Source organism: Salvelinus namaycush, unplaced genomic scaffold, assembly GCF_016432855.1.
Source record: "Salvelinus namaycush isolate Seneca unplaced genomic scaffold, SaNama_1.0 Scaffold466, whole genome shotgun sequence".
NCBI lineage: Eukaryota > Metazoa > Chordata > Actinopteri > Salmoniformes > Salmonidae > Salvelinus > Salvelinus namaycush.
This window is the reverse complement of record NW_024061160.1, coordinates 3777-28059: the sequence shown is the minus strand read 5'-3', so window position 1 is coordinate 28059 and position 24283 is coordinate 3777. Positions and strand designations below refer to the sequence as shown.

At 43.9% G+C, this 24283-nt stretch overlaps 1 protein-coding gene across 3 annotated transcripts in view; it reads left to right on the top strand.

The window, feature by feature from the left end:
* Window positions 1–19710, top strand: part of fga (fibrinogen alpha chain) — a 29034-nt gene extending 9324 nt beyond the window's left edge. For 2 of the 3 annotated variants that reach the window (XM_038986378.1, XM_038986379.1), the window contains 3 exons: window positions 167–363; window positions 486–1261; window positions 1856–4229. In XM_038986378.1, coding sequence (XP_038842306.1) covers window positions 167–363; window positions 486–1261; window positions 1856–2604 — 1722 coding nt within the window. In that variant the 3' untranslated portion in view covers window positions 2605–4229. Of the gene's footprint in view, window positions 1–166; window positions 364–485; window positions 1262–1855; window positions 4230–5475; window positions 5598–9476; window positions 9578–14803; window positions 14887–16892; window positions 17039–19209 lie in introns of those variants that run through there. The other variant, XM_038986380.1, reaches the window with a different exon arrangement.
* The last annotated feature ends 4573 nt before the right edge of the window (window positions 19711–24283 follow it).

Here is a 24283-nt window from a genome sequence, read left to right as displayed (position 1 = left end):
TGATGTGAGGAAGAGTGTTGAAAAACCCTTTTTTATGTACCTCCTTTCTCCCCTCTCCCTTCTCCTCCCCCCCACTACCCCCTACTCATCTCCCCCTTCTCTTCCCTCCCCACCCCACTCTCCCCTCCCTTCTTATCTCATCTCCTACTCCACCCCCCTCCGCCAGGTGGACATCGATATCAAGCTGCGCACCTGTAAGGGATCTTGTAAGGGCTACGTTGAGTTCTCTGTTGATAAAGAATCCTACGTGGCTCTGGACAAACAGATGGACCAGCTGGAATCCCAGAGCGTTCAGTCTGTGGAGACCGTACGCACGCTGTACGTCATGAAGAGCCGACCGCTTAAAGACATCGTGGTCGACAGGTGAGCAGGAGGATGCTGCTTTTGTTTTCTCCTGCCCCGCCATCTCCACCCCCCTTCCCATCTAATCTCATATTTTCCTCTCCTCCCCTCTCCCGTACCCTTCTCTCCACCCCCCCTCTCAGTAAGTACAAGTCCGGCCCGGCTGAGGAGCAGAAGGAGGTATTCTTCCCGGAGGTGAAGACCGTGAAGCTAACCTTGGAGACCCAGGGGTCTGACGCTTTGTCTGACGCCACTGCCAGCAAGGTCCCGGGTACGCACTTCAAGCCTTCGACTTCAGGCTCTTCATCATCATCGGGTTTGTCAACGGGGTCGGGGACGAAGGACGGGCCGAGGAAAACGATCACGGAGCTGGGTGGTGGTGGGGGGACAAGGGGGGATGGAGTTGGGGATTTCTTTAAAGGGATGGGTGGATTCGGCGGTGGTCTGGGAAGTCTCGGAGGCGGAGATTTCGCCACTACTGGTCACCTGACCACTCAGACGTCGAGCTGTACCAAGACGACGAAAAGTACGATAGTACATACGAAGGACGGGCCAGTGGAGCGCATCGAGGAAGTATCGGGCGGACTCGGCTGTGAGGCGCTGAAGCACGGTGGCGGAGGAGGAGGAGGAGGAGGGATGGGCGACTTCTTCCCATCCCTCACCTCCTCCTCTTCCTCCTCCTCCTCTTCCTCCTCCTCGTTGACCAAAACCACGAGCCACGGCGGCACCAAGGGAGGCAGTAGCATCCTCACCAGCACCAAGACCGGTGGCACCGGCGGCGGTTTCGGAGGTGATCCGTTCGGAATGGATCTCGGAGCGTTCATGCGCGGGAACGAGGAAGACGACGTCCCAGATTTCCACGCCCGCAGCGTGAAGACTAGCGTCCGGAGCGAGCGGCAGGCGGATTATGTGGGAAAAGGTACATCTGACCTGGAGTAACCGCCCAGCAGTTGACCTAGCTAGCCGCTGTTAGCGTCTTAACCTAGCAGCCGTTAGCAATTAGCATGTTAGCCTAGACTCCATTAGCACCTTAGCCAAACTGCCAATAGCAATTAGCACCTTATGCTAGCAGCCGTTAGAGGTTAGAGTCTTAGCCAGAAGCTTTCAGCGTCTTAGCTAGCAGTCAGAAGTTAAACATTGCTAATTTTGTCATAGCTCAAAGCAAAGCCTAGATTGTAAAATTAACTTTCAGAATCTGATGAACAGTAGCCAAATTAACAAAGATGTGTAAGCTAGTTCAGACATTGCTCATATGATGTGGTTGTAGCTAACATTTTTTTTTTTTTAATTTTAACAAATAAAACTTTACAGAGATACTGTATAAGATATACTGTACTGTACCTATTACTGTATGCACATGAAATATTCAATGGATAAGAAGTGTAATCATGGAGAACAAAAGGACTGTTGTAATTTCTCTTCACTGAAAAGGACCACACTAAATTCACTACAGAATTCCGGTCTCTCCATTCTTCCCGGGCCCCTAATCCGTAGTTTCTCCGTCTGCTTTCAGATTGCTCCGACATCCAACGGAACCATCTAACAGGGGAAAAGAGCGGCCTGTACAAAATTAACCCCTCTACCTCCCTCTCCACCCCCTCTCTGAACGGGGTAGTGGAGGTTTACTGCGACCAGGAAGGGTTTCTAGGAGGGTGGACCCTGGTCCAACAGAGAGCGCATGGGGGGGTTAGCTTCAACCGTTCCTGGGCAGACTACCAGGAGGGGTTCGGAGGAGTGGACGGCCAGGGTAAAGGGGAGGTATGGCTAGGGTTAAAACACCTCCATCTCCTAACCCGGGAGGATAGTATGTTGAGGATAGAGCTAGAAGACTGGGAGGGAGGGGAGGCGATAGCCGAGTACACAGTGAAAGTGGGGTCCGAAGCTGAGGGGTATCAGTTAACCGTGGCGGAGTATGCAGGCGATGCAGGAGACGCTTTAGTCAAGGGGGAGTCTAGTTTAGGGAGTCAGGGGTCGCCCGGGTTGAGGTCGTTCCTCTCCCACGAGGGGATGAAGTTTAGTACCTTCGATAAGGATAATGACCAATGGGAGGAGAGCTGTGCAGAGATGTACGGCGGCGGCTGGTGGTATAACAACTGCCAGAGGGCTAACTTAAACGGTGTTTACTACAAAGGGGGGAAGTATGATCCTGGTAGCAACGTTCCGTACGAGATAGAAAACGGAGTGGTGTGGCTGACGTACAAACCAGCTGACTATAGTCTGAAGACCACCCGCATGAAGATACGGCCGCTCGCCATGGCCTGAGAGAGAGAGGGAAGGAGAGAGGGAAGGAGAGAGAGGGGGAAGGAGAGGGGGAAGGAGAGAGGGAAGGAGAGAGGGAAGGAGAGGGGGAAGGAGAGAGGGAAGGAGAGAGGGAAGGAGAGAGAGAGCTAATGCTGACTGTTGATTCTGTGATTAGATGATTAAATGTGACTTTGTTTTCTGACCCCGTGATGATGTCAATGTATTGAATGTTCATGTAAAAACAAAACCCCAAGCAACCTCTGAACCAACTAGTTACTGCTAACGTTCAAATAACTGGTCTGAGATCAGTAACCTCTGAACCAACTAGTTACTGCTAACGTTCAAATAACTGGTCTGAGATCAGTAACCTCTGAACCAACTAGTTACTGCTAACGTTCAAATAACTGGTCTGAGATCAGTAACCTCTGAACCAACTAGCTACTGCTAACGTTCAAATAACTGGTCTGAGATCAGTAACCTCTGAACCAACTAGCTACTGCTAACGTTCAAATAACTGGTCTGAGATCAGTAACCTCTGAACCAACTAGCTACTGCTAACGTTCAAATAACTGGTCTGAGATCAGTAACCTCTGAACCAACTAGCTACTGCTAACGTTCAAATAACTGGTCTGAGATCAGTAACCTCTGAACCAACTAGCTACTGCTAACGTTCAAATAACTGGTCTGAGATCAGTAACCTCTGAACCAACTAGCTACTGCTAACGTTCAAATAACTGGTCTGAGATCAGTAACCTCTGAACCAACTAGCTACTGCTAACGTTCAAATAACTGGTCTGAGATCAGTAGCCTCTGAACCAACCAGCTACTGCTAACGTTCAAATAACTGGTCTGAGATCAGTAACCTCTGAACCAACTAGCTACTGCTAACGTTCAAATAACTGGTCTGAGATCAGTAACCTCTGAACCAACTAGCTACTGCTAACGTTCAAATAACTGGTCTGAGATCAGTAACCTCTGAACCAACTAGCTACTGCTAACGTTCAAATAACTGGTCTGAGATCAGTAACCTCTGAACCAACCAGCTACTGCTAACGTTCAAATAACTGGTCTGAGATCAGTAACCTCTGAACCAACTAGCTACTGCTAACGTTCAAATAACTGGTCTGAGAACAGTAACCTCTGAACCAACTAGCTACTGCTAACGTTCAAATAGCTGGTCTGAGAACAGTAACCTCTGAACCAACTGCTAACGTTCAAATAACTGGTCTGAGATCAGTAACCTCTGAACCAACTAGCTACTGCTAACGTTCAAATAACTGGTCTGAGAACAGTAACCTCTGAACCAACTAGCTACTGCTAACGTTCAAATAACTGGTCTGAGAACAGTAACCACTGAACCAACTAGCTACTGCTAACGTTCAAATAACTGGTCTGAGAACAGTAACCTCTGAACCAACTGCTAACGTTCAAATAACTGGTCTGAGATCAGTAACCTCTGAACCAACTAGCTACTGCTAACGTTCAAATAACTGGTCTGAGATCAGTAACCTTTGAACCAACTAGCTACTGCTAACGTTCAAATAACTGGTCTGAGAACAGAAGGGGTTCTAAGAACTACTTTCGAACTTCTGTTAGAACGTATTAACTACTGTTCAAACAATAAAGATGTGTTCACTTCAACTTCATGTTTTGGGTTGTTTGTTTTGTCTTTTGTTATTACGGTGGGCATGTCTTCTGTTTACTGTTCAAACTACTACGGTAGAGCTGTTCAAAAGTTAGTTATATTTTATAGTATAAACAGAAATCAACTACAATATTAATAACCCCCCCTCCAAATGGGCACAGACGTCAGTTCAAAGTTTAGTTTTGATTTACACTGAAATCAAATTCCACCCTGTCATTGGAATAATGTTCAAAGTTGGGTGAAAAAAAATTCATACGAAATTCATATGTTGATGTCTTTTAGAAAATCCAATCAGTTTTCCGTGTTGATTCAATGTCATCACATTAAATATTTTTTGGGTTGAAATGACAGGGAAACAAATTTGAGTCAACCAGTTTTTGCCCAGTGGGATGAGAGTTAATAATATGACTTTATAGTCTTCTTTATGGTATAGGCCTATACATTAAATATATATAGACATTAGTATATTATATAAGGTACATTTAAGAATATATAGACATTAGGATATTATATTATATACATTACAAATAAATAGACATTAGGATATTATATTATATACATTAAGAATATATAGACATTAGTATATTATATTATATACAATAAGAATATATAGACATTAGTATATTATATTATATACATTAAGAATATATAGACATTAGATATAATATTATATACAATAAGTATATATAGACATTAGATATAATATTATATTATATACAATAAGAATATATAGACATTAGGATATTATATTATATACATGAAGTATATATAGACATTAGATATAATATTATATAAGGTACAATAAGAATATATAGACTATTATATACATTAAATCCTCTTCCTAAATATTTGGTAAAATGATTCATTTTGTGGTTCTTGGAAACAAGGGTGGTTACACTGACCTCTGGCTCAACCTACCCCACTCTTCCCCTTGATCTGGTCAGTTTGGTGTCAATATGGATAGTTGACTGAACTTTGAACTCTGTCAACATTTAGTTCAGCGATGTGACATTCACCTGAACTGATGTTAGCACACAGCTAATATTGACCGAAATCAATAATTAGCTAAATGCTATCATCGTATTTCACTATCATGGAATACATTATATGAATCTGCAACGTGTCAACGCACCCTGGTCCTTTTTAGGCTGGGTTGTAGCCTAAAAATGTGTGTGTGTGTGTGTGTGTGTGTGTGTGTGTGTGTGTGTGTGTGTGTGTGTGTGTGTGTGTGTTGTTGTGTGTTGCAGTGTGTAGTCTGTGGATGCAACAAGGGACTGGGGTCACCCAGTCAGTTAGACAGAGAGACAGAGGCAGGAGGGGATGGTGTCCTGACAGACCAGAGTACCCACTCTGCTCTGACCACCAGTGGGTGAGTCACACACACACACACACACACACACACACACACACACACACACACACACACACACACACACACACACACACACACACACACACACACACACACACATAATTTAGAAAGCATTCAGACCCCTTGACATTTTGTTACGTTACAGCCTTATTCTTAAATGGATTAAATTGTTTTTTTTACCTTCATCAATCTACACACAATCCCCCATCACAACAAAGCAACAACTGTTTTTTTTAGAATTTTTAGCAAATGTATTAACAATTAAAAAGTGAAATATCACATTTACAAAGGTATTCAGACCCTTTACTCAGTACTTTGTTGAAGCACCTTTGGCAGTGATTACAGCATCGAGTCTTCTTGGGTATGACGCTACAAGCTTGGCACACCTGTATTTGGGGAGTTTCTCCCATTCTTCTCTGCAGATCCTCTCAAGCTCTGTCAGGTTGGATGGAGAGCGTCGCTGCTCAGCTATTTTCAGGTCTCTCCAGAGATGTTTGATCGGGTTCAAGTCCGGGCTCTGACTGGGCCACTAAGGGACATTCAGAGACTTGTCCCAAAGCCACTCTTGCATTGTCTTGTCTGTGTGCTTCGGGCTGTTGTCCTGTTGTCCCTGTCTGAGGTCCTGAGCGTTTTGGTGCCTCTAGGGGAATGAAGAAAGCTGATTGATGACCTTATTAATGAGTATATAACTACTGCTGTCCGCTCTGGAGCAGGTTTTCATCAAGGATCTCTCTGTACTTTGCTCCGTTCATCTTTGCCTCTATCCTGACTAGTCTCCCAGTCCCTGCTGCTGAAAAACATCACCACAGCATGATGCTGCCACCACCATGTTTCACTGTAGGGGTGGTGCCAGGTTTCCTCCAGACGTGACGCTTGGCATTCAAGCCAGAGAGTTCAATCTTGGTTTCATCAGACCAGAGAATCTTGTTTCTCATGGTCTGATAGTCTTTAGGTGCATTTTGGCAAACTCCAAGCGGGCTGTCATGTGCCTTTTACTGAGGAGTGGCTTCCATCTGTCCACTCTACCATGAAGGTCTGATTGGTGGAGTGCTGCAGAGATGGTTGTCCATCTGGAAGGTTCTCCCATCTCCACAGAGGAACCCTGGAGCTCTGTCAGAGTGACCATTGGGTTCTTGGTCACCTGCCTGACCAAAGCCCTTCTCCCCCGATTGCTCAGTTTGGCCGAGCGGGCAGCTCTAGGAAGAGTCTTGGTGGTTCCTGACATCTTCCATTTAAGAATGATGGAGGTCACTGTGTTCTTGGGGACCTTCAATGCTGCAGAAATGTTTTGATACCCTTCCCCAGATCTGTGCCTCGACACAATCCTGTCTCGTAGCTCTATGGACAATTCCTTCGACCTCATGGCTTGGTTTTTGCTCTGACATGCACTGTCAACTGTGGGACCTTATATAGACAGGTGTGTGCCTTTCCAAATCATGTCCAATCAATTGAATTTACCACAGGTGGAGTCCAATCAAGTTGTAGAAACATCTCAAGGATGATCAATGGAAACAGGATGCACCTGAGCTCAATTTAGAGTCTCATAGCAAATACTGAATACATATGTAAATAAGGTATTTCTGTTTAGATTTAAAAATAATTATAAAAAACAGTTTTCTCTTTGTCATTATGGGGTATTGTGTGTAGATTGATGAGGATTTATTTTTAACATTTAATCCATGATTAAAAAAAAAAATGGAACCTTTATTTAACTAGGCATTTTGGTTAAGAACAAATTCTTATTTTCAATGACGGCCTACCGGGGAACAGTGGGTTAACTGCCTTTTTCAGGGGCAGAACGAGATTTTTTTACCATGTCAGCTCGGGGATTTGATCTTGCAATCTTTTGGTTACTAGTCCAACGCTCTAACCACTAGGCTACCTGCCGAACAAGGATGTAACTTAACAAAATGTGGAAAAAGTCAAGGGGCCTGAATACTTTCTGAATGCACTGTACATACGTGCGCGAACACACCACACACACACACCATACACACACACACCATACACACCATACACACACACACCACACACAAACACACCATACACACACACACCATACACACACACACACCATACACAAACACGCCACACACAAACACACCATACACACACACACCATACACACACACCATACACACACACCATACACACACACACCATACACAAACACACCATACACAAACACACCATACACACACACCATACACACACACACACCATACACACACACCATACACACACACCATACACAAACACACCATACACACACACCATACACAAACACACCATACACACACACACCATACACACACACACCATACACACACACACCATACACACACACCATACACAAACACACCATACACACACACACACCATACACAAACACAGCATACACATACACCATACACAAACACACACCATTCACACACACACCATACACACACACACCATACACACACACACCATACACAAACACACACCATACACACACACCAAACCCTCTAATTAGACCAAAGACACAGCATACACACACACCATACACAAACACACACCATTCACACACACACCATACACACACACACCATACACAAACACACACCATACACAAACACACCATACACAAACACACCATACACACACACCATACACAAACACACCATACACAAACACACCATACACACACACCATACACACACACCACACACACACACACACCATACACACACACCACACAAAAACACACCATACACACACACCATACAGAAATACACCATACACACACACACCACACACAAACACAGCCTACACAAACACACTACACACACACACACACACCATACACAAACACACCATACACAAACACACACCATACACAAACACACCATACACAAACACACCATACACACACACCATACACAAACACACCATACACAAACACACCATACACACACACCATACACACACACCACACACACACACACCATACACACACACCACACAAAAACACACCATACACACACACCATACAGAAATACACCATACACACACACACCACACACAAACACAGCCTACACAAACACACTACACACACACACACACACCATACACAAACACACCACACACAAACACACCACACACAAACACACCATACACAAACACACCACACACAAACACAAACACACCATACACACACACCACACACACACACACCATACACACACACACCATACACACACACCATACACACACACCACACACACACACACCACACACAAACACACCACACACAAACACACCATACACAAACACACCACACACAAACACACCATACACAAACACACCACACACAAACACACCACACACAAACACACCACACACAAACACACCACACACAAACACACCACACACAAACACACCATACACAAACACACCACACACAAACACACCACACACAAACACACCACACACAAACACACCACACACAAACACACCAAACCCTCTAATTAGACCAAAGTCAGTGAGACACATCCCATCTAACCCGATGAAAGGAATAAAACCAATCCAATCCTGAACTTATTGATAACTTACTGATAATGTTAATAGAGACTAACACACTCACGATATAGCCAAGGCCACCACAACAAAACTCACCACCAAATGTATACATTATTGATAATACATACACTGGCATATTTATGTATATCCTAACAATATAGACTGTGGTGTGTCTGTAGGAGTCCAGGTGTCGGTCTGGCTGCAGGCTACAAGGCCAGATGAAGCAGACAGAGAGATAGACAATTGATCAATATAACCTTATCGAATCAATCAATAGCCAATAATCAATAAATAACTTCTTGATAACGTCCACAGGAGTCCAGGTGTCCGTCGGGCTGCAGACTACAGGGTCTGATGGAGCAGACGGAGAGACAAACGGCGGGCAGACTGAGGGACATCTGCGAGAGGACACAGAGGTATACTGATTGATTTGATTTGTAAGTGGTTAAAATCTCAGTGTTAAGGGTAAAGAAAAATGTGTCAATGTACAGTACATGTAAAAACATAGATATTGAAACAATTCTTAAAAATCAACCTGCAATAGAGCATGCTGGGAAATATGATAATACCGGTCGTGGTTTTGGTTCAACTCTTGTTAGTAAGATATTGAAACAATTCTTAAAAATCAACCTGCAATAGAGCATGCTGGGAAATATGATAATACCGGTCGTGGTTTTGGTTCAACTCTTGTTAGTAACACCGATACCGGGGTTATTTTTACACCACTGAATGTTAATTGCTGCAAGTTGATTTTTTAGAATAGTTCGTTTTTTAATAACTATGTTTCTGCATGCACGTTGATTGATTAATTGATCTTATACTACACAAAGATCAATAAATGACATTTTTTTTCTAAACTAATCCAATCAGTAAAGGGTCGGATTTATTGCACCCGTTACTGAGATAGTTGTTCCAGTTTAGATGGATTTAACGTCTAGATGTTTAGATGGATTTAACGTCTTGTAAATCGTGCACCGTTGCAGTCATTCTGAAAGCACGTTGTGGTTAACAAACAAATTAAAGTTGTTGGCTGTTCTCTGATAAGAATTACAAATCCCTGCACACATCATCTTAATGTGACATTCAGGTATGCTGTTTCTCAAGAGTTACAGGCCACAACTAAAAGCCTTACGATATAGATCAAACATGGTTTACTTTTAATTCAAACGCAGTAAATGTTTAAAAAAAATTAGCCTGGAATGTAAAAACCTTATCTCTGTCACTAACAAACATAGTCATGGGTAGGCATGTCTCACATTCACCTGAAAGGCATGCTGGGAAATATGCTAATACTAAATAACCCCCCGGTTATCACCCGGACTGAGACCGCCTAGCTAAGAGAGCGTTTGCTTCCAAGCTATAAGAGCTAACCATGTAACGTTCTAAAGCATTATTGAAGGAATGGGATCCATCGGAGAACGAGTTGAACAACCAAACTTCGATATTGCACCTGGTGTATTCTTACTCTCAATAGTAAATTGAGACCCCAACTGAATTGCTAATATATACAGTGGGGAGAACAAGTATTTGATACACTGCCGATTTTGCAGGTTTTCCTACTTACAAAGCATGTAGAGGTCTGTAATTTTTATCATAGGTACACTTCAACTGTGAGAGACGGAATCTAAAACAAAAATCCAGAAAATCACATTGTATGATTTTTAAGTAATTAATTTGCATTTTATTGCATGACATAAGTATTTGATCACCTACCAACCAGTAAAAATTCCGGATCTCACAGACCTGTTAGTTTTTCTTTAAAAAGCCCTCCTGTTCTCCACTCATTACCTGTATTAACTGCACCTGTTTTAACTCGTTACCTGTATAAAAGACACCTGTCCACACACTCAATCAAACAGACTCCAACATCTCCACAATGGCCAAGACCAGAGAGCTGTGTAAGGACATCAGGGATAAAATTGTAGACCTGCACAAGGCTGGGATGGGCTACAGGACATTAGGCAAGCAGCTTGGTGAGAAGGCAACAACTGTTGGCGCAATTATTAGAAAATGGAAGAAGTTCAAGATGACGGTCAATCACCCTCGGTCTGGGGCTCCATGCAAGATCTCACCTCGTGGGGCATCAATGATCATGAGGAAGGTGAGGGATCAGCCCAGAACTACACGGCAGGACCTGGTCAATGACCCGAAGAGAGCTGGGACCACAGTCTCAAAGAAAACCATTAGTAACACACTACGCCGTCATGGATTAAAATCCTGCAGCGCACGCAAGGTCCCCCTGCTCAAGCCAGCGCATGTCCAGGCTCGTCTGAAGTTTGCCAATGACCATCTGGATGATCCAGAGGAGGAATGGGAGAAGGTCATGTGGTCTGATTAGACAAAAATAGAGCTTTTTGGTCTAAACTCCACTCGCCGTGTTTGGAGGAAGAAGGATGAGTACAACCCCAAGAACACCATCCCAACCGTGAAGCATGGAGGTGGAAACATCCTTCTTTGGGGATGCTTTTCTGCAAAGGGGACAGGACGACTGCACCGTATTGAGGGGAGGATGGATGGGGCCATGTATCCCGAGATCTTGGCCAACAACCTCCTTCCCTCAGTAAGAGCATTGAAGATGGGTCGTGGCTGGGTCTTCCAGCATAACAACGACCCGAAACACACAGCCAGGGCCTTGAGAAGCATCTCAAGGTCCTGGAGTGGCCTAGCCAGTCTCCAGACCTAAACCCAATAGAAAATCTTTGGAGGGAGCTGAAAGTCCGTATTGCCCAGCGACAGCCCCGAAACCTGAAGGATCTGGAGAAGGTCTGTATGGAGGAGTGGGCCAAAATCCCTGCTGCAGTGTGTGCAAACCTGGTCAAGAACTACAGGAAACGTATGATCTCTGTAATTGCAAACAATGGTTTCTGTACCAAATACTAAGTTCTGCTTTTCTGATGTATAAAATACTTATGTCATGCAATAAAATGCAAATGAATTACTTAAAAATCATACAATGTGATTTTCTGGATTTTTGTTTTAGATTCCATCTCTCACAGTTGAAGTGTACCTATGATAAAAATTACAGACCTCTACATGCTTTGTAAGTAGGAAAACCTGCAAAATCGGCAGTGTATCAAATACTTGTTCTCCCCACTGTATATATATATATTTTAGGAACTTATATATATTATATATTGTTAATAATATACACTGCTCAAAAAAATAAAGGGAACACTTAAACAACACAATGTAACTCCAAGTCAATCACACTTCTGTGAAATCAAACTGTCCACTTAGGAAGCAACACTGATTGACAATAAATTTCACATGCTGTTGTGCAAATGGAATAGACAAAAGGTGGAAATTATAGGCAATTAGCAAGACACCCCCAAAAAAGGACTGATTCTGCAGGTGGTGACCACAGACCACTTCTCAGTTCCTATGCTTCCTGGCTGATGTTTTGGTCACTTTTGAATGCTGGCGGTGCTCTCACTCTAGTGGTAGCATGAGACGGAGTCTACAACCCACACAAGTGGCTCAGGTAGTGCAGTTCATCCAGGATGGCACATCAATGCGAGCTGTGGCAAAAAGGTTTGCTGTGTCTGTCAGCGTAGTGTCCAGAGCATGGAGGCGCTACCAGGAGACAGGCCAGTACATCAGGAGACGTGGAGGAGGCCGTAGGAGGGCAACAACCCAGCAGCAGGACCGCTACCTCCGCCTTTGTGCAAGGAGGTGCACTGCCAGCGCCCTGCAAAATGACCTCCAGCAGGCCACAAATGTGCATGTGTCTGCTCAAACGGTCAGAAACAGACTCCATGAGGGTGGTATGAGGGCCCGACGTCCACAGGTGGGGGTTGTGCTTACAGCCCAACACCGTGCAGGACGTTTGGCATTTGCCAGAGAACACCAAGATTGGCAAATTTGCCACTGGCGCCCTGTGCTCTTCACAGATGAAAGCAGGTTCACACTGAGCACATGAGCACATGTGACAGACGTGACAGAGTCTGGAGACGCCGTGGAGAACGTTCTGCTGCCTGCAACATCCTCCAGCATGACCGGTTTGGCGATGGGTCAGTCATGGTGTGGGGTGGCATTTCTTTGTGGGACCGCACAGCCCTCCATGTGCTCGCCAGAGGTAGCCTGACTGCCATTAGGTACCGAGATGAGATCCTCAGACCCCTTGTGAGACCATATGCTGACACATGCACATTTGTGGCCTGCTGGAGGTCATTTTGCAGGGCGCTGGCAGTGCACCTCCTTGCACAAAGGCGGAGGTAGCGGTCCTGCTGCTGGGTTGTTGCCCTCCTACGGCCTCCTCCACGTCTCCTGATGTACTGGCCTGTCTCCTGGTAGCGCCTCCATGCTCTGGACACTACGCTGACAGACACAGCAAACCTTTTTGCCACAGCTCGCATTGATGTGCCATCCTGGATGAACTGCACTACCTGAGCCACTTGTGTGGGTTGTAGACTCCGTCTCATGCTACCACTAGAGTGAGAGCACCGCCAGCATTCAAAAGTGACCAAAACATCAGCCAGGAAGCATAGGAACTGAGAAGTGGTCTGTGGTCACCACCTGCAGAATCAGTCCTTTTTTGGGGGTGTCTTGCTAATTGCCTATAATTTCCACCTTTTGTCTATTCCATTTGCACAACAGCATGTGAAATTTATTGTCAATCAGTGTTGCTTCCTAAGTGGACAGTTTGATTTCACAGAAGTGTGATTGACTTGGAGTTACATTGTGTTGTTGAAGTGTTCCCTTTATTTTTTTGAGCAGTGTATTATTGTTTAATTGTTTTGGTCATGCAAGCCAGGGGGCTTAAGCGACCGCTTATATCACTAGCTGGAACCGGCCTAGAACCGGCCTAGAACCGGCCTAGAACCGCCCTAGAACTGGCCTAGAACCGCCCTAGAACCGGCCTAGAACCGCCCTAGAACCGGCCTAGAACCGCCCTAGAACCGGCCTTGACGAGCAGTAGTAGTTCCGGTGTTGTTCGTCACTGGTTATTTGGACGAATCACGATTCTGCAGATGTTAGTATCTTTTGGAATTTCAGAAAGGGAGGGGACATTTGGCCCTTAACTTACTCCTCATTCCGGTTCCGCTCCTCATTCTAGGATCTCCTCATTCTAGGATCTCCTCATTCTAGGATATCCTCGTTCTAGGATCTCCTCATTCTAGGATCTCGTCATTCTAGGATCTCCTCGTTCTAGGATCTCCTCGTTCTAGGATCTCCTCGTGCTAGCTTCTCCTCGTTCTAGGATCTCCTCATTCTAGGATCTCCTTATCTCCTCATTCTAGGATGTCCTCGTTCTAGGATCTCCTTATCTCCTCATTCTAGGATCTCCTCATTCTAGGATCTCCTTATCTCCTCATTCTAGGATGTCCTCGTTCTAGGATCTCCTTATCTCCTCATTCTAGGATGTCCTCGTTCTAGGATCTCCTTATCTCCTCATTCTAGGATCTCCTCCTTCTAGGATCTCCTCATTCTAGGATCTCCTCCTTCTAGGATCTCCTCATTCTAGGATCTCCTCCTTCTAGGATCTCCTCATCTTCTCATCTCTTTTCTCAACACGTAGGGTCCCAGAAGTTCATTGAGCAGCTGACCAATTACATGAGACTTTAGGTCCGGGTTAACTGAGATTAAACCTAGTTAAACATATTACATGTTGTGAAAGTTAAAGCCGAGAAACATTCCTTCAGGTACGAGGACGCGGCTACAGCATCCATGGTGACCACCAAACACATCTACAATAGCAACCGCAAGGCCATCGTCAAGACACACAGTAGGTGACAACACCTCCAATCGATCAAACAAAATGATCTATCAATGTCTGCCTGTCTGCCTGTCTGCCTGTCTGCCTGCCTGTCTGTCTGTCTGTCTGTCTGTCTGTCTGTCTGTCTGTCTGTCTGTCTGTCTGTCTGCCTGCCTGCCTGCCTGCCTGTCTGCCCATCTACCAACCGAGCCATCGATCTTTCTACATTATCTATCTACAGTTGAAGTCGGAAGTTTACATACACTTTAGCCAAATACATTAAAACTCAGTTTTTCACAATTCTTGACATTTAATCCTAGTAAAAAATCCCTGTTTTAGGTCAGTTAGGATCACCACTTTATTTTAAGAATGTGAAATGTCAGAATAATAGTAGAGAGAATGATTTATTTCAGCTTTCATCACATTCCCAGTGGGTCAGAAGTTTACATACACTCAATTAGTATTTGGCATTGCCTTTAAATTGTTTAACTTGGGTCAAACGTTTTGGGTAGCCTTCCACAAGCTTCCCACAATAAGTTGGGTGAATTTTGGCCCATTCCTCCTGACAGAGCTGGTGTAACTGAGTCAGGTATGTAGGCCTCCTTGCTCGCACATGCTTTTTCAGTTCTGCCCACAAATTTTCTATAGGATTGAGGTCAGGGCTTTGTGATGGCCACTCCAATACCTTGACTTTGTTGTCCTTAAGCCATTTTGCCACAACTTTGGAAGTTTGCTTGGGGTCATTGTCCAGTTAGAAGACCCATTTGCTACCAAGCTTTAACTTCCTAACTGATGTCTTGAGATCTTGCTTCAATATATCCACATAATTTCCCCTCTTCATGATGCCATCTATTTTGTGAAGTGCACCAGTCCCTCCTGCAGCAAATCACCCCCACAACATGATGCTGCCACCCCCGTGCTTCACGGTTGGGATGGTGTTCTTCGGCTTGCAAGCCCCCCCCTTTTTCCTCCAAACATAACGATGGTCATTATGGTCAAACAGTTCTATTTTTGTTTCATCAGATCAGAGAACATTTCTCCAAAAAGTACAATATTTGTCCCCATGTGCAGTTGCAAACTTTTTTATGGCGGTTTTGGAGCAGTGGCTTCTTTCTTGCTGAGCGACCTTTCAGGTTATGTCGATATAGGACTCGTTTTACTGTGGATATAGATACTTTTGTACCTGTTTCCTCCAGCATCTTCACAAGGTCCTTTGCTGTTGTTCTGGAATAGATTTGCACTTTTCGCACCAAAGTACGTTCATCTCTAGGAGACAGAACACGTCTCCTTCCTGAGCGGTATGACGGCTGCGTGGTCCCATTGTGTTTATATTTGCGTACTATTGTTTGTACAGATGAACGTGGTACCTTCAGGCATTTGGAAATTGCTTCCAAGGATGAACCAGACTTGTCTACAATTATTTTTCTGAGGTCTTGGCTGATTTCTTTTCATTTTCCCATGATGTCAAGCAAAGAGGCACTAAGTTTGAAGGTAGGTCTTGAAATACATCCACAGGTACACCTCCAATTGACTCAAATTATGTTAATTAGCCTATCAGAAGCTTCTAAAGCCATGACATCATTTTCTGGAATTTCCCAAGCTGTTTAAAGGCACAGTCAACTTAGTGTATGTAAACTTCTGACCCACTGGAATTGTGATACAGTGAATTATAAGTGAAATAATCTGTCTGTAAACAATTGTTGGAAAAATGACTTGTGTCATGCACAAAGTAGATGTCCTAACCGACTTGCCAAAACTATAGTTTGTTAACAAGAAATTTGTGGAGTGGTTGAAAAACGAGTTTTAATGACTCTAACCTAAGTATGTAAACTTCTGACTTCAACTGTATCAATCGATGTCTGTTTGTCTGTTCGTCTGTCTACCAACCAAGCCATCGATCTTTCTACAATATCTATCAATCAATTGCCTTCCTTCTGTTTTTCTCTCTGCTTCCCCCAGTTTTCCTTCTTCCCCCTTTCTCTCTCCATCTTCTGTTTTCATTGATTGATTGATTGATTGATTGATTGTGACTACAGTGTCTGAGCTGAGGTACGTGGAGTTTGCTGAGGGGTTGGCCATGAACCTGACATCGCTAAGGAAAAGGTCGGCTGCGTTGTTTCGGAAACTGAAGGAGCAGCGAAGCCACGTCCAGAAACAGCTAGAGGACATGTACCGGCAAGAGGTAAGAGTCAGACTTAGAGAGTCAGACTTAGAGAGTTAAGAGTCAGATTTAGAGACTTAGAGAGTCAGACTTAGAGAGTCAGACTTAGAGAGTTAAGAGTCAGACTTAGAGACTTAGAGAGTCAGACTTAGAGAGTCAGACTTAGAGAGTTAAGAGTCAGATTTAGAGTTAAGAGTTAGACTTAGAGAGTTAGACTTAGAGAGTTAAGAGTCAGACTTAGAGAGTCAGACTTAGAGAGTCAGACTTAGAGAGTTAAGAGTCAGATTTAGAGTTAAGAGTTAGACTTAGAGAGTCAGACTTAGAGAGTTAAGAGTCAGACTTAGAGACTTAGAGAGTCAGACTTAGAGTCAGACTTAGAAAGTTAAGAGTCAGACTTAGAGAGTCAAGAGTCAGACTTAGAAAGTGAAAGGGAAACTTCACAATTTTTCAACTTCATTGGAAACACGTCTTTGGAAACACTTTTCTTTCTCTATATCTTTTACTACAAAACATAGAAAAACACAATTTTCACATATGTTGATGTTGCCGTGGTGCTGGAGATGATATGAAGGTTAAAAATTTACTTAGAGGCCCAGTTTGTTGTTTGTTTGAGATTATGCCTAGTCTAGTCCTAGTAGAGTGAATAGAACCCATGTGTAGAGACTGTGTGAGAGAGAAGTCTTGCATCATCTGAATATCTGTGGTGGTGCTCGTGTTGCTGAGTCTACCTTTAACGTGTCCAGGAAAGTTCTGGGTAAATTCAGTGCATTCAGAAAGTATTCAGACCCTTTGACATTTTCCACATTTTGTTAAATTACAGCCTTATTCTGAAATGGATTAAATCGTTTTTTCCCCCTGGTCAATCTACACACAATAACCCATAGTGATGAAGCATAAATAGGTTTTTAGACATTTTTGCAAACTTATGTAAATGTTATATTTAGGTTTTTAAAATGTTATACATTTGCAAAAAAATATAAAAAACTGTTTTTGTTTTGTCATTATGGGGTAATGTGTGTAGATTGATGAGGGAATTTTTTTAAATACATTTTATTACAAGGCTGTGACGTAACAAAGTGGAAAAAGGGAAGGGGTCTGAATACTTCCAGAATGCGCTGGAGATTTTCATCATATCACATTCACCCATAAACTCCATTCAGTGCTCACGAAGGAAAGGAGATGAGGAAAGGAGGTGAGGAAAGGAGGTGAGGAAAGGAGGCGAGGATAAGAGATGAAGATTGGAGATGAGGAAATTAGATGAAGATAGGATATGAGGATAGGAGATGAGGGTAGGAGATGAGGATATCAGATTAGGATAGGAGACAAGGAAAGGAGATGAGGAAAGGAGATGAGGAATGGAGATGAGGAAAGGCGATGAGGATAGTTGAATATCAATGCCTTATGACACACAACTGTTGTGTTAGTGACTATTGATCTCTCTGATTTTGAGAACATGCGGGGGACATGCGGGGGAGGCAAAACTCTAGCTAACTTTGACTCATATGACAAAACATGGCTCCGGTCCCAAATGGCTCCCTGTTCCCTATCTAGTGCACCAGAACCTGGTCAAAAGTAGTGCGCTGGATAGGGAACAGGGAGCCGTTTGGGACACACATGATCCTCTCCAAACTCATCCCACCAGTCAAGGTCCTCTAGTGTTTACCTAAGAGCTTTGGTCAAATCCTAACGGTTTACTCCTCTAGTCTCTGTGTTTCTCTGTAACACATCAGATGGACATTGACCTTTGGCTGAGTGTGAAATAGCACCCTGTTGACCAGGGGCATCGTGTGTCTCTGATGTAGGATCAGCCCCTCTCTCCATTTAATATTATTCATTATGGTTTCAAATGGCTAAACTGATCCTAAATCAGAACTCCTGCACTTGATAAAACACCACTCACTTATCCATATGGCCCCAGTGCACTATATAGGGAACAGGGTTCCATAGGGCTCTGGTCTAAAGTAGTGTACTATATATAGGGAACAGGGTTCCATAGGGCTCTGGTCTAAAGTAGTGTACTATATATAGGGAACAGGGTTCCATAGGGCTCTGGTCTAAAGTAGTGTACTATATATAGGGAATAGGGTGCCATTTCGGACGTAGCCTCTGTGGGTTGCATAGGTGGCCTTGGTCTAAAGTAGTGCACTATGTAGGGAACCTCTGTTCACTCTGTGTTTCTCTCTGTACCCTAGGTGGAGGTTGAGATCAAACTGCGCTCCTGTCAGGGATCATGCAACAGGTCCGTTGCTTTCCGTATCGACCACGACGGCTACAGATCGCTAGACGATCAGATGACCCTGTTCAGTAACACTGCCAAGCATCAGAAGAGCTCTCCTCTTAATAAGGACATCGCTAAGATCAAACTACAGCCAGTGGATGTCGGTCTCCCGCCGTCCCCCGCCTATAAAACCATCCCCATGGTGCAGAAGGAACTCCTGACTCAGTTTGAGGATCTAGAACAGAACCATGTGGTTCTAGAAGAGGTTCTAGAAGAAACGGAATGCCTGGGTTCTGAACGGGAGAGAGGAAAAGGAGAAGCAGGTGTTCTAGAATGTAAATTATAATCTTAGATAGAGATGTCTGCCTCTCTGTGATATCTTGGTTCGGGTCTGATGCATATGTTATTATAAACATATTGGGTTGTATTTGAACCTTTTAACTTATAATAAAGGACTGCTGTTTTATTAACATAAACTATCATTATATACAGTCATCGCCACGGGAAGTAGGGGTGTTGAGGGTGCCTCACTGAGGTGCTACTACTGACTCCTGAGTGGCGCAGGGGTCTAAGACACTGCATCTCAGTACAAGAAGCATCGCTGCACACACCCTGGTTCGAATCCAGGCTGCGTCACATCCGGCTGTGATTGGGAGTCCCATAGGGACAAGTGGCCCGGGGTAGGCTGTCATTGTAGATAAGAATTTGTTCTTTAACTGACTTGCCCTGTTAAATAAAACAAATATGACTCTTGACAGAGAGGATAAATATAGGCATTAGTGTGTGATGAAAACATTCTGTCGGCGCTCCCTTGACGAAGAGATCCTCAGCAGCACAACCCCCCCAGCACTAAACATCTTCCTGCACATATATTATTATATACCTCTGCATTGTTGAATACTCCTTTCTTATTGGCTAGAAGGGCATTCTAGAATGTACATTATACCAGATAACGGGACAGTTGGAAAAGATATCGGGACATCTTGCGATCATGACGCAATATGGACCTGCACTTGCAGACCGTACATTCTACAAAGTTACAGAAAGATAAACCAACGACCACACAAACTGAAGTAGGAAACATTGTAAACGCAGGTCCAGCCAGGAAAACATGTAGCCTAGCTAACGTTTTATTATTCTGGATCCTCTGACATCGTGGTGATGAACAGGAATTCCTGAAGGCCCCTCTGGCGCTATGCTGTCAAATCCTCCCTCGTGTTTCTAGTTTAGTGGCGCTATGCTGTCACATCCTCCCTCGTGTTTCTAGTTTAGTGGTGCTATGCTGTCATCCTCCCTCGTGTTTCTAGTTTAGTGGTGCTATGCTGTCACATCCTCCCTCGTGTTTCTAGTTTAGTGGTGCTATGCTGTCACATCCTCCCTCGTGTTTCTAGTTTAGTGGTGCTATGCTGTCACATCCTCCCTCGTGTTTCTAGTTTAGTGGCGCTATGCTGTCACATCCTCCCTCATGTTTCTAGTTTAGTGGTGCTATGCTGTCAAATCCTCCCTCGTGTTTCTAGTTTAGTGGCGCTATGCTGTCACATCCTCCCTCATGTTTCTAGTTTAGTGGTGCTATGCTGTCAAATCCTCCCTCATGTTTCTAGTTTAGTGGTGCTATGCTGTCAAATCCTCCCTCATGTTTCTAGTTTAGTGGTGCTATGCTGTCACATCCTCCCTCGTGTTTCTAGTTTAGTGTCACTATGCTGTCAAATCCTCCCTCATGTTTCTAGTTTAGTGGTGCTATGCTGTCAAATCCTCCCTCATGTTTCTAGTTTAGTAGTGCTATGCTGTCAAATCCTCCCTCATGTTTCTAGTTTAGTGGTGCTATGCTGTCAAATCCTCCCTCATGTTTCTAGTTTAGTGGTGCTATGCTGTCAAATCCTCCCTCATGTTTCTAGTTTAGTGGTGCTATGCTGTCAAATCCTCCCTCATGTTTCTAGTTTAGTGGTGCTATGCTGTCAAATCCTCCCTCATGTTTCTAGTTTAGTGGTGCTATGCTGTCACATCCTCCCTCATGTTTCTAGTTTAGTGGTGCTATGCTGTCAAATCCTCCCTCATGTTTCTAGTTTAGTGTCATTATGCTGTCAAATCCTCCCTCATGTTTCTAGTTTAGTGTCATTATGCTGTCAAATCCTCCCTCGTGTTTCTAGTTTAGTGGTGCTATGCTGTCAAATCCTCCCTCATGTTTCTAGTTTAGTGTCATTATGCTGTCAAATCCTCCCTCATGTTTCTAGTTTAGTGTCACTATGCTGTCAAATCCTCCCTCGTGTTTCTAGTTTAGTGGCGCTATGCTGTCAAATCCTCCCTCATGTTTCTAGTTTAGTGGTGCTATGCTGTCAAATCCTCCCTCGTGTTTCTAGTTTAGTGGCGCTATGCTGTCAAATCCTCCCTCATGTTTCTAGTTTAGTGGTGCTATGCTGTCAAATCCTCCCTCATGTTTCTAGTTTAGTGGCGCTATACTGTCAAATCCTCCCTCATGTTTCTAGTTTAGTGGTGCTATGCTGTCAAATCCTCCCTCATGTTTCTAGTTTAGTGGTGCTATGCTGTCAAATCCTCCCTCATGTTTCTAGTTTAGTGGTGCTATGCTGTTAAATCCTCCCTCATGTTTCTAGTTTAGTGTCATTATGCTGTCAAATCCTCCCTCATGTTTCTAGTTTAGTGTCATTATGCTGTCAAATCCTCCCTCGTGTTTCTAGTTTAGTGGTGCTATGCTGTCAAATCCTCCCTCATGTTTCTAGTTTAGTGTCATTATGCTGTCAAATCCTCCCTCATGTTTCTAGTTTAGTGTCATTATGCTGTCAAAACCTCCCTCGTGTTTCTAGTTTAGTGGTGCTATGCTGTCAAATCCTCCCTCATGTTTCTAGTTTAGTGTCATTATGCTGTCAAATCCTCCCTCATGTTTCTAGTTTAGTGTCACTATGCTGTCAAATCCTCCCTCGTGTTTCTAGTTTAGTGGCGCTATGCTGTCAAATCCTCCCTCATGTTTCTAGTTTAGTGGTGCTATGCTGTCAAATCCTCCCTCGTGTTTCTAGTTTAGTGGCGCTATGCTGTCAAATCCTCCCTCATGTTTCTAGTTTAGTGGTGCTATGCTGTCAAATCCTCCCTCATGTTTCTAGTTTAGTGGCGCTATACTGTCAAATCCTCCCTCATGTTTCTAGTTTAGTGGTGCTATGCTGTCAAATCCTCCCTCATGTTTCTAGTTTAGTGTCACTATGCTGTCAAATCCTCCCTCATGTTTCTAGTTTAGTGGTGCTATGCTGTCAAATCCTCCCTCATGTTTCTAGTTTAGTGGTGCTATGCTGTCAAATCCTCCCTCATGTTTCTAGTTTAGTGTCACTATGCTGTCAAATCCTCCCTCATGTTTCTAGTTTAGTGGTGCTATGCTGTCACATCCTCCCTCATGTTTCTAGTTTAGTGTCACTATGCTGTCAAATCCTCCCTCATGTTTCTAGTTTAGTGGTGCTATGCTGTCACATCCTCCCTCATGTTTCTAGTTTAGTGGTGCTATGCTGTCAAATCCTCCCTCATGTTTCTAGTTTAGTGTCACTATGCTGTCAAATCCTCCCTCATGTTTCTAGTTTAGTGGTGCTATGCTGTCAAATCCTCCCTCGTGTTTCTAGTTTAGTGGTGCTATGCTGTCACATCCTCCCTCATGTTTCTAGTTTAGTGTCACTATGCTGTCAAATCCTCCCTCATGTTTCTAGTTTAGTGGTGCTATGCTGTCAAATCCTCCCTCATGTTTCTAGTTTAGTGGTGCTATGCTGTCAAATCCTCCCTCGTGTTTCTAGTTTAATGGTGCTATGCTGTCAAATCCTCCCTCATGTTTCTAGTTTAGTGGTGCTATGCTGTCAAATCCTCCCTCATGTTTCTAGTTTAGTGGTGCTATGCTGTCACATCCTCCCTCATGTTTCTAGTTTAGTGGTGCTATGCTGTCAAATCCTCCCTCATGTTTCTAGTTTAGTGGTGCTATGCTGTCAAATCCTCCCTCATGTTTCTAGTTTAGTGGTGCTATGCTGTCAAATCCTCCCTCATGTTTCTAGTTTAGTGTCACTATGCTGTCAAATCCTCCCTCATGTTTCTAGTTTAGTGGTGCTATGCTGTCAAATCCTCCCTCATGTTTCTAGTTTAGTGGTGCTATGCTGTCAAATCCTCCCTCATGTTTCTAGTTTAGTGGTGCTATGCTGTCAAATCCTCCCTCATGTTTCTAGTTCAGTGGTGCTATGCTGTCAAATCCTCCCTCATGTTTCTAGTTTAGTGGTGCTATGCTGTCAAATCCTCCCTCATGTTTCTAGTTTAGTGGTGCTATGCTGTCAAATCCTCCCTCATGTTTCTAGTTTAGTGGCGCTATGCTGTCAAATCCTCCCCCGTGTTTCTAGTTTAGTGGTACTATGCTGTCACATCCTCCCTCGTGTTTCTAGTTTAGTGGTGCTATGTTGTCAAATCCTCCCTCGTGTTTCTAGTTTAGTGGTGCTATGCTGTCACATCCTCCCTCGTGTTTCTAGTTTAGTGGTGCTATGCTGTCAAATCCTCCCTCATGTTTCTAGTTTAGTGGCACTATGCTGTCACATCCTCCCTCATGTTTCTAGTTTAGTGGTGCTATGCTGTCAAATCCTCCCTCATGTTTCTAGTTTAGTGGTGCTATGCTGTCAAATCCTCCCTCGTGTTTCTAGTTTAGTGGTGCTATGCTGTCACATCCTCCCTCATGTTTCTAGTTTAGTGGTGCTATGCTGTCAAATCCTCCCTCATGTTTCTAGTTTAGTGGTGCTATGCTGTCAAATCCTCCCTCATGTTTCTAGTTTAGTGGTGCTATGCTGTCAAATCCTCCCTCATGTTTCTAGTTTAGTGGTGCTATGCTGTCAAATCCTCCCTCATGTTTCTAGTTTAGTGGTGCTATGCTGTCAAATCCTCCCTCATGTTTCTAGTTTAGTGGTGCTATGCTGTCAAATCCTCCCTCATGTTTCTAGTTTAGTGTCACTATGCTGTCAAATCCTCCCTCATGTTTCTAGTTTAGTGGTGCTATGCTGTCAAATCCTCCCTCATGTTTCTAGTTT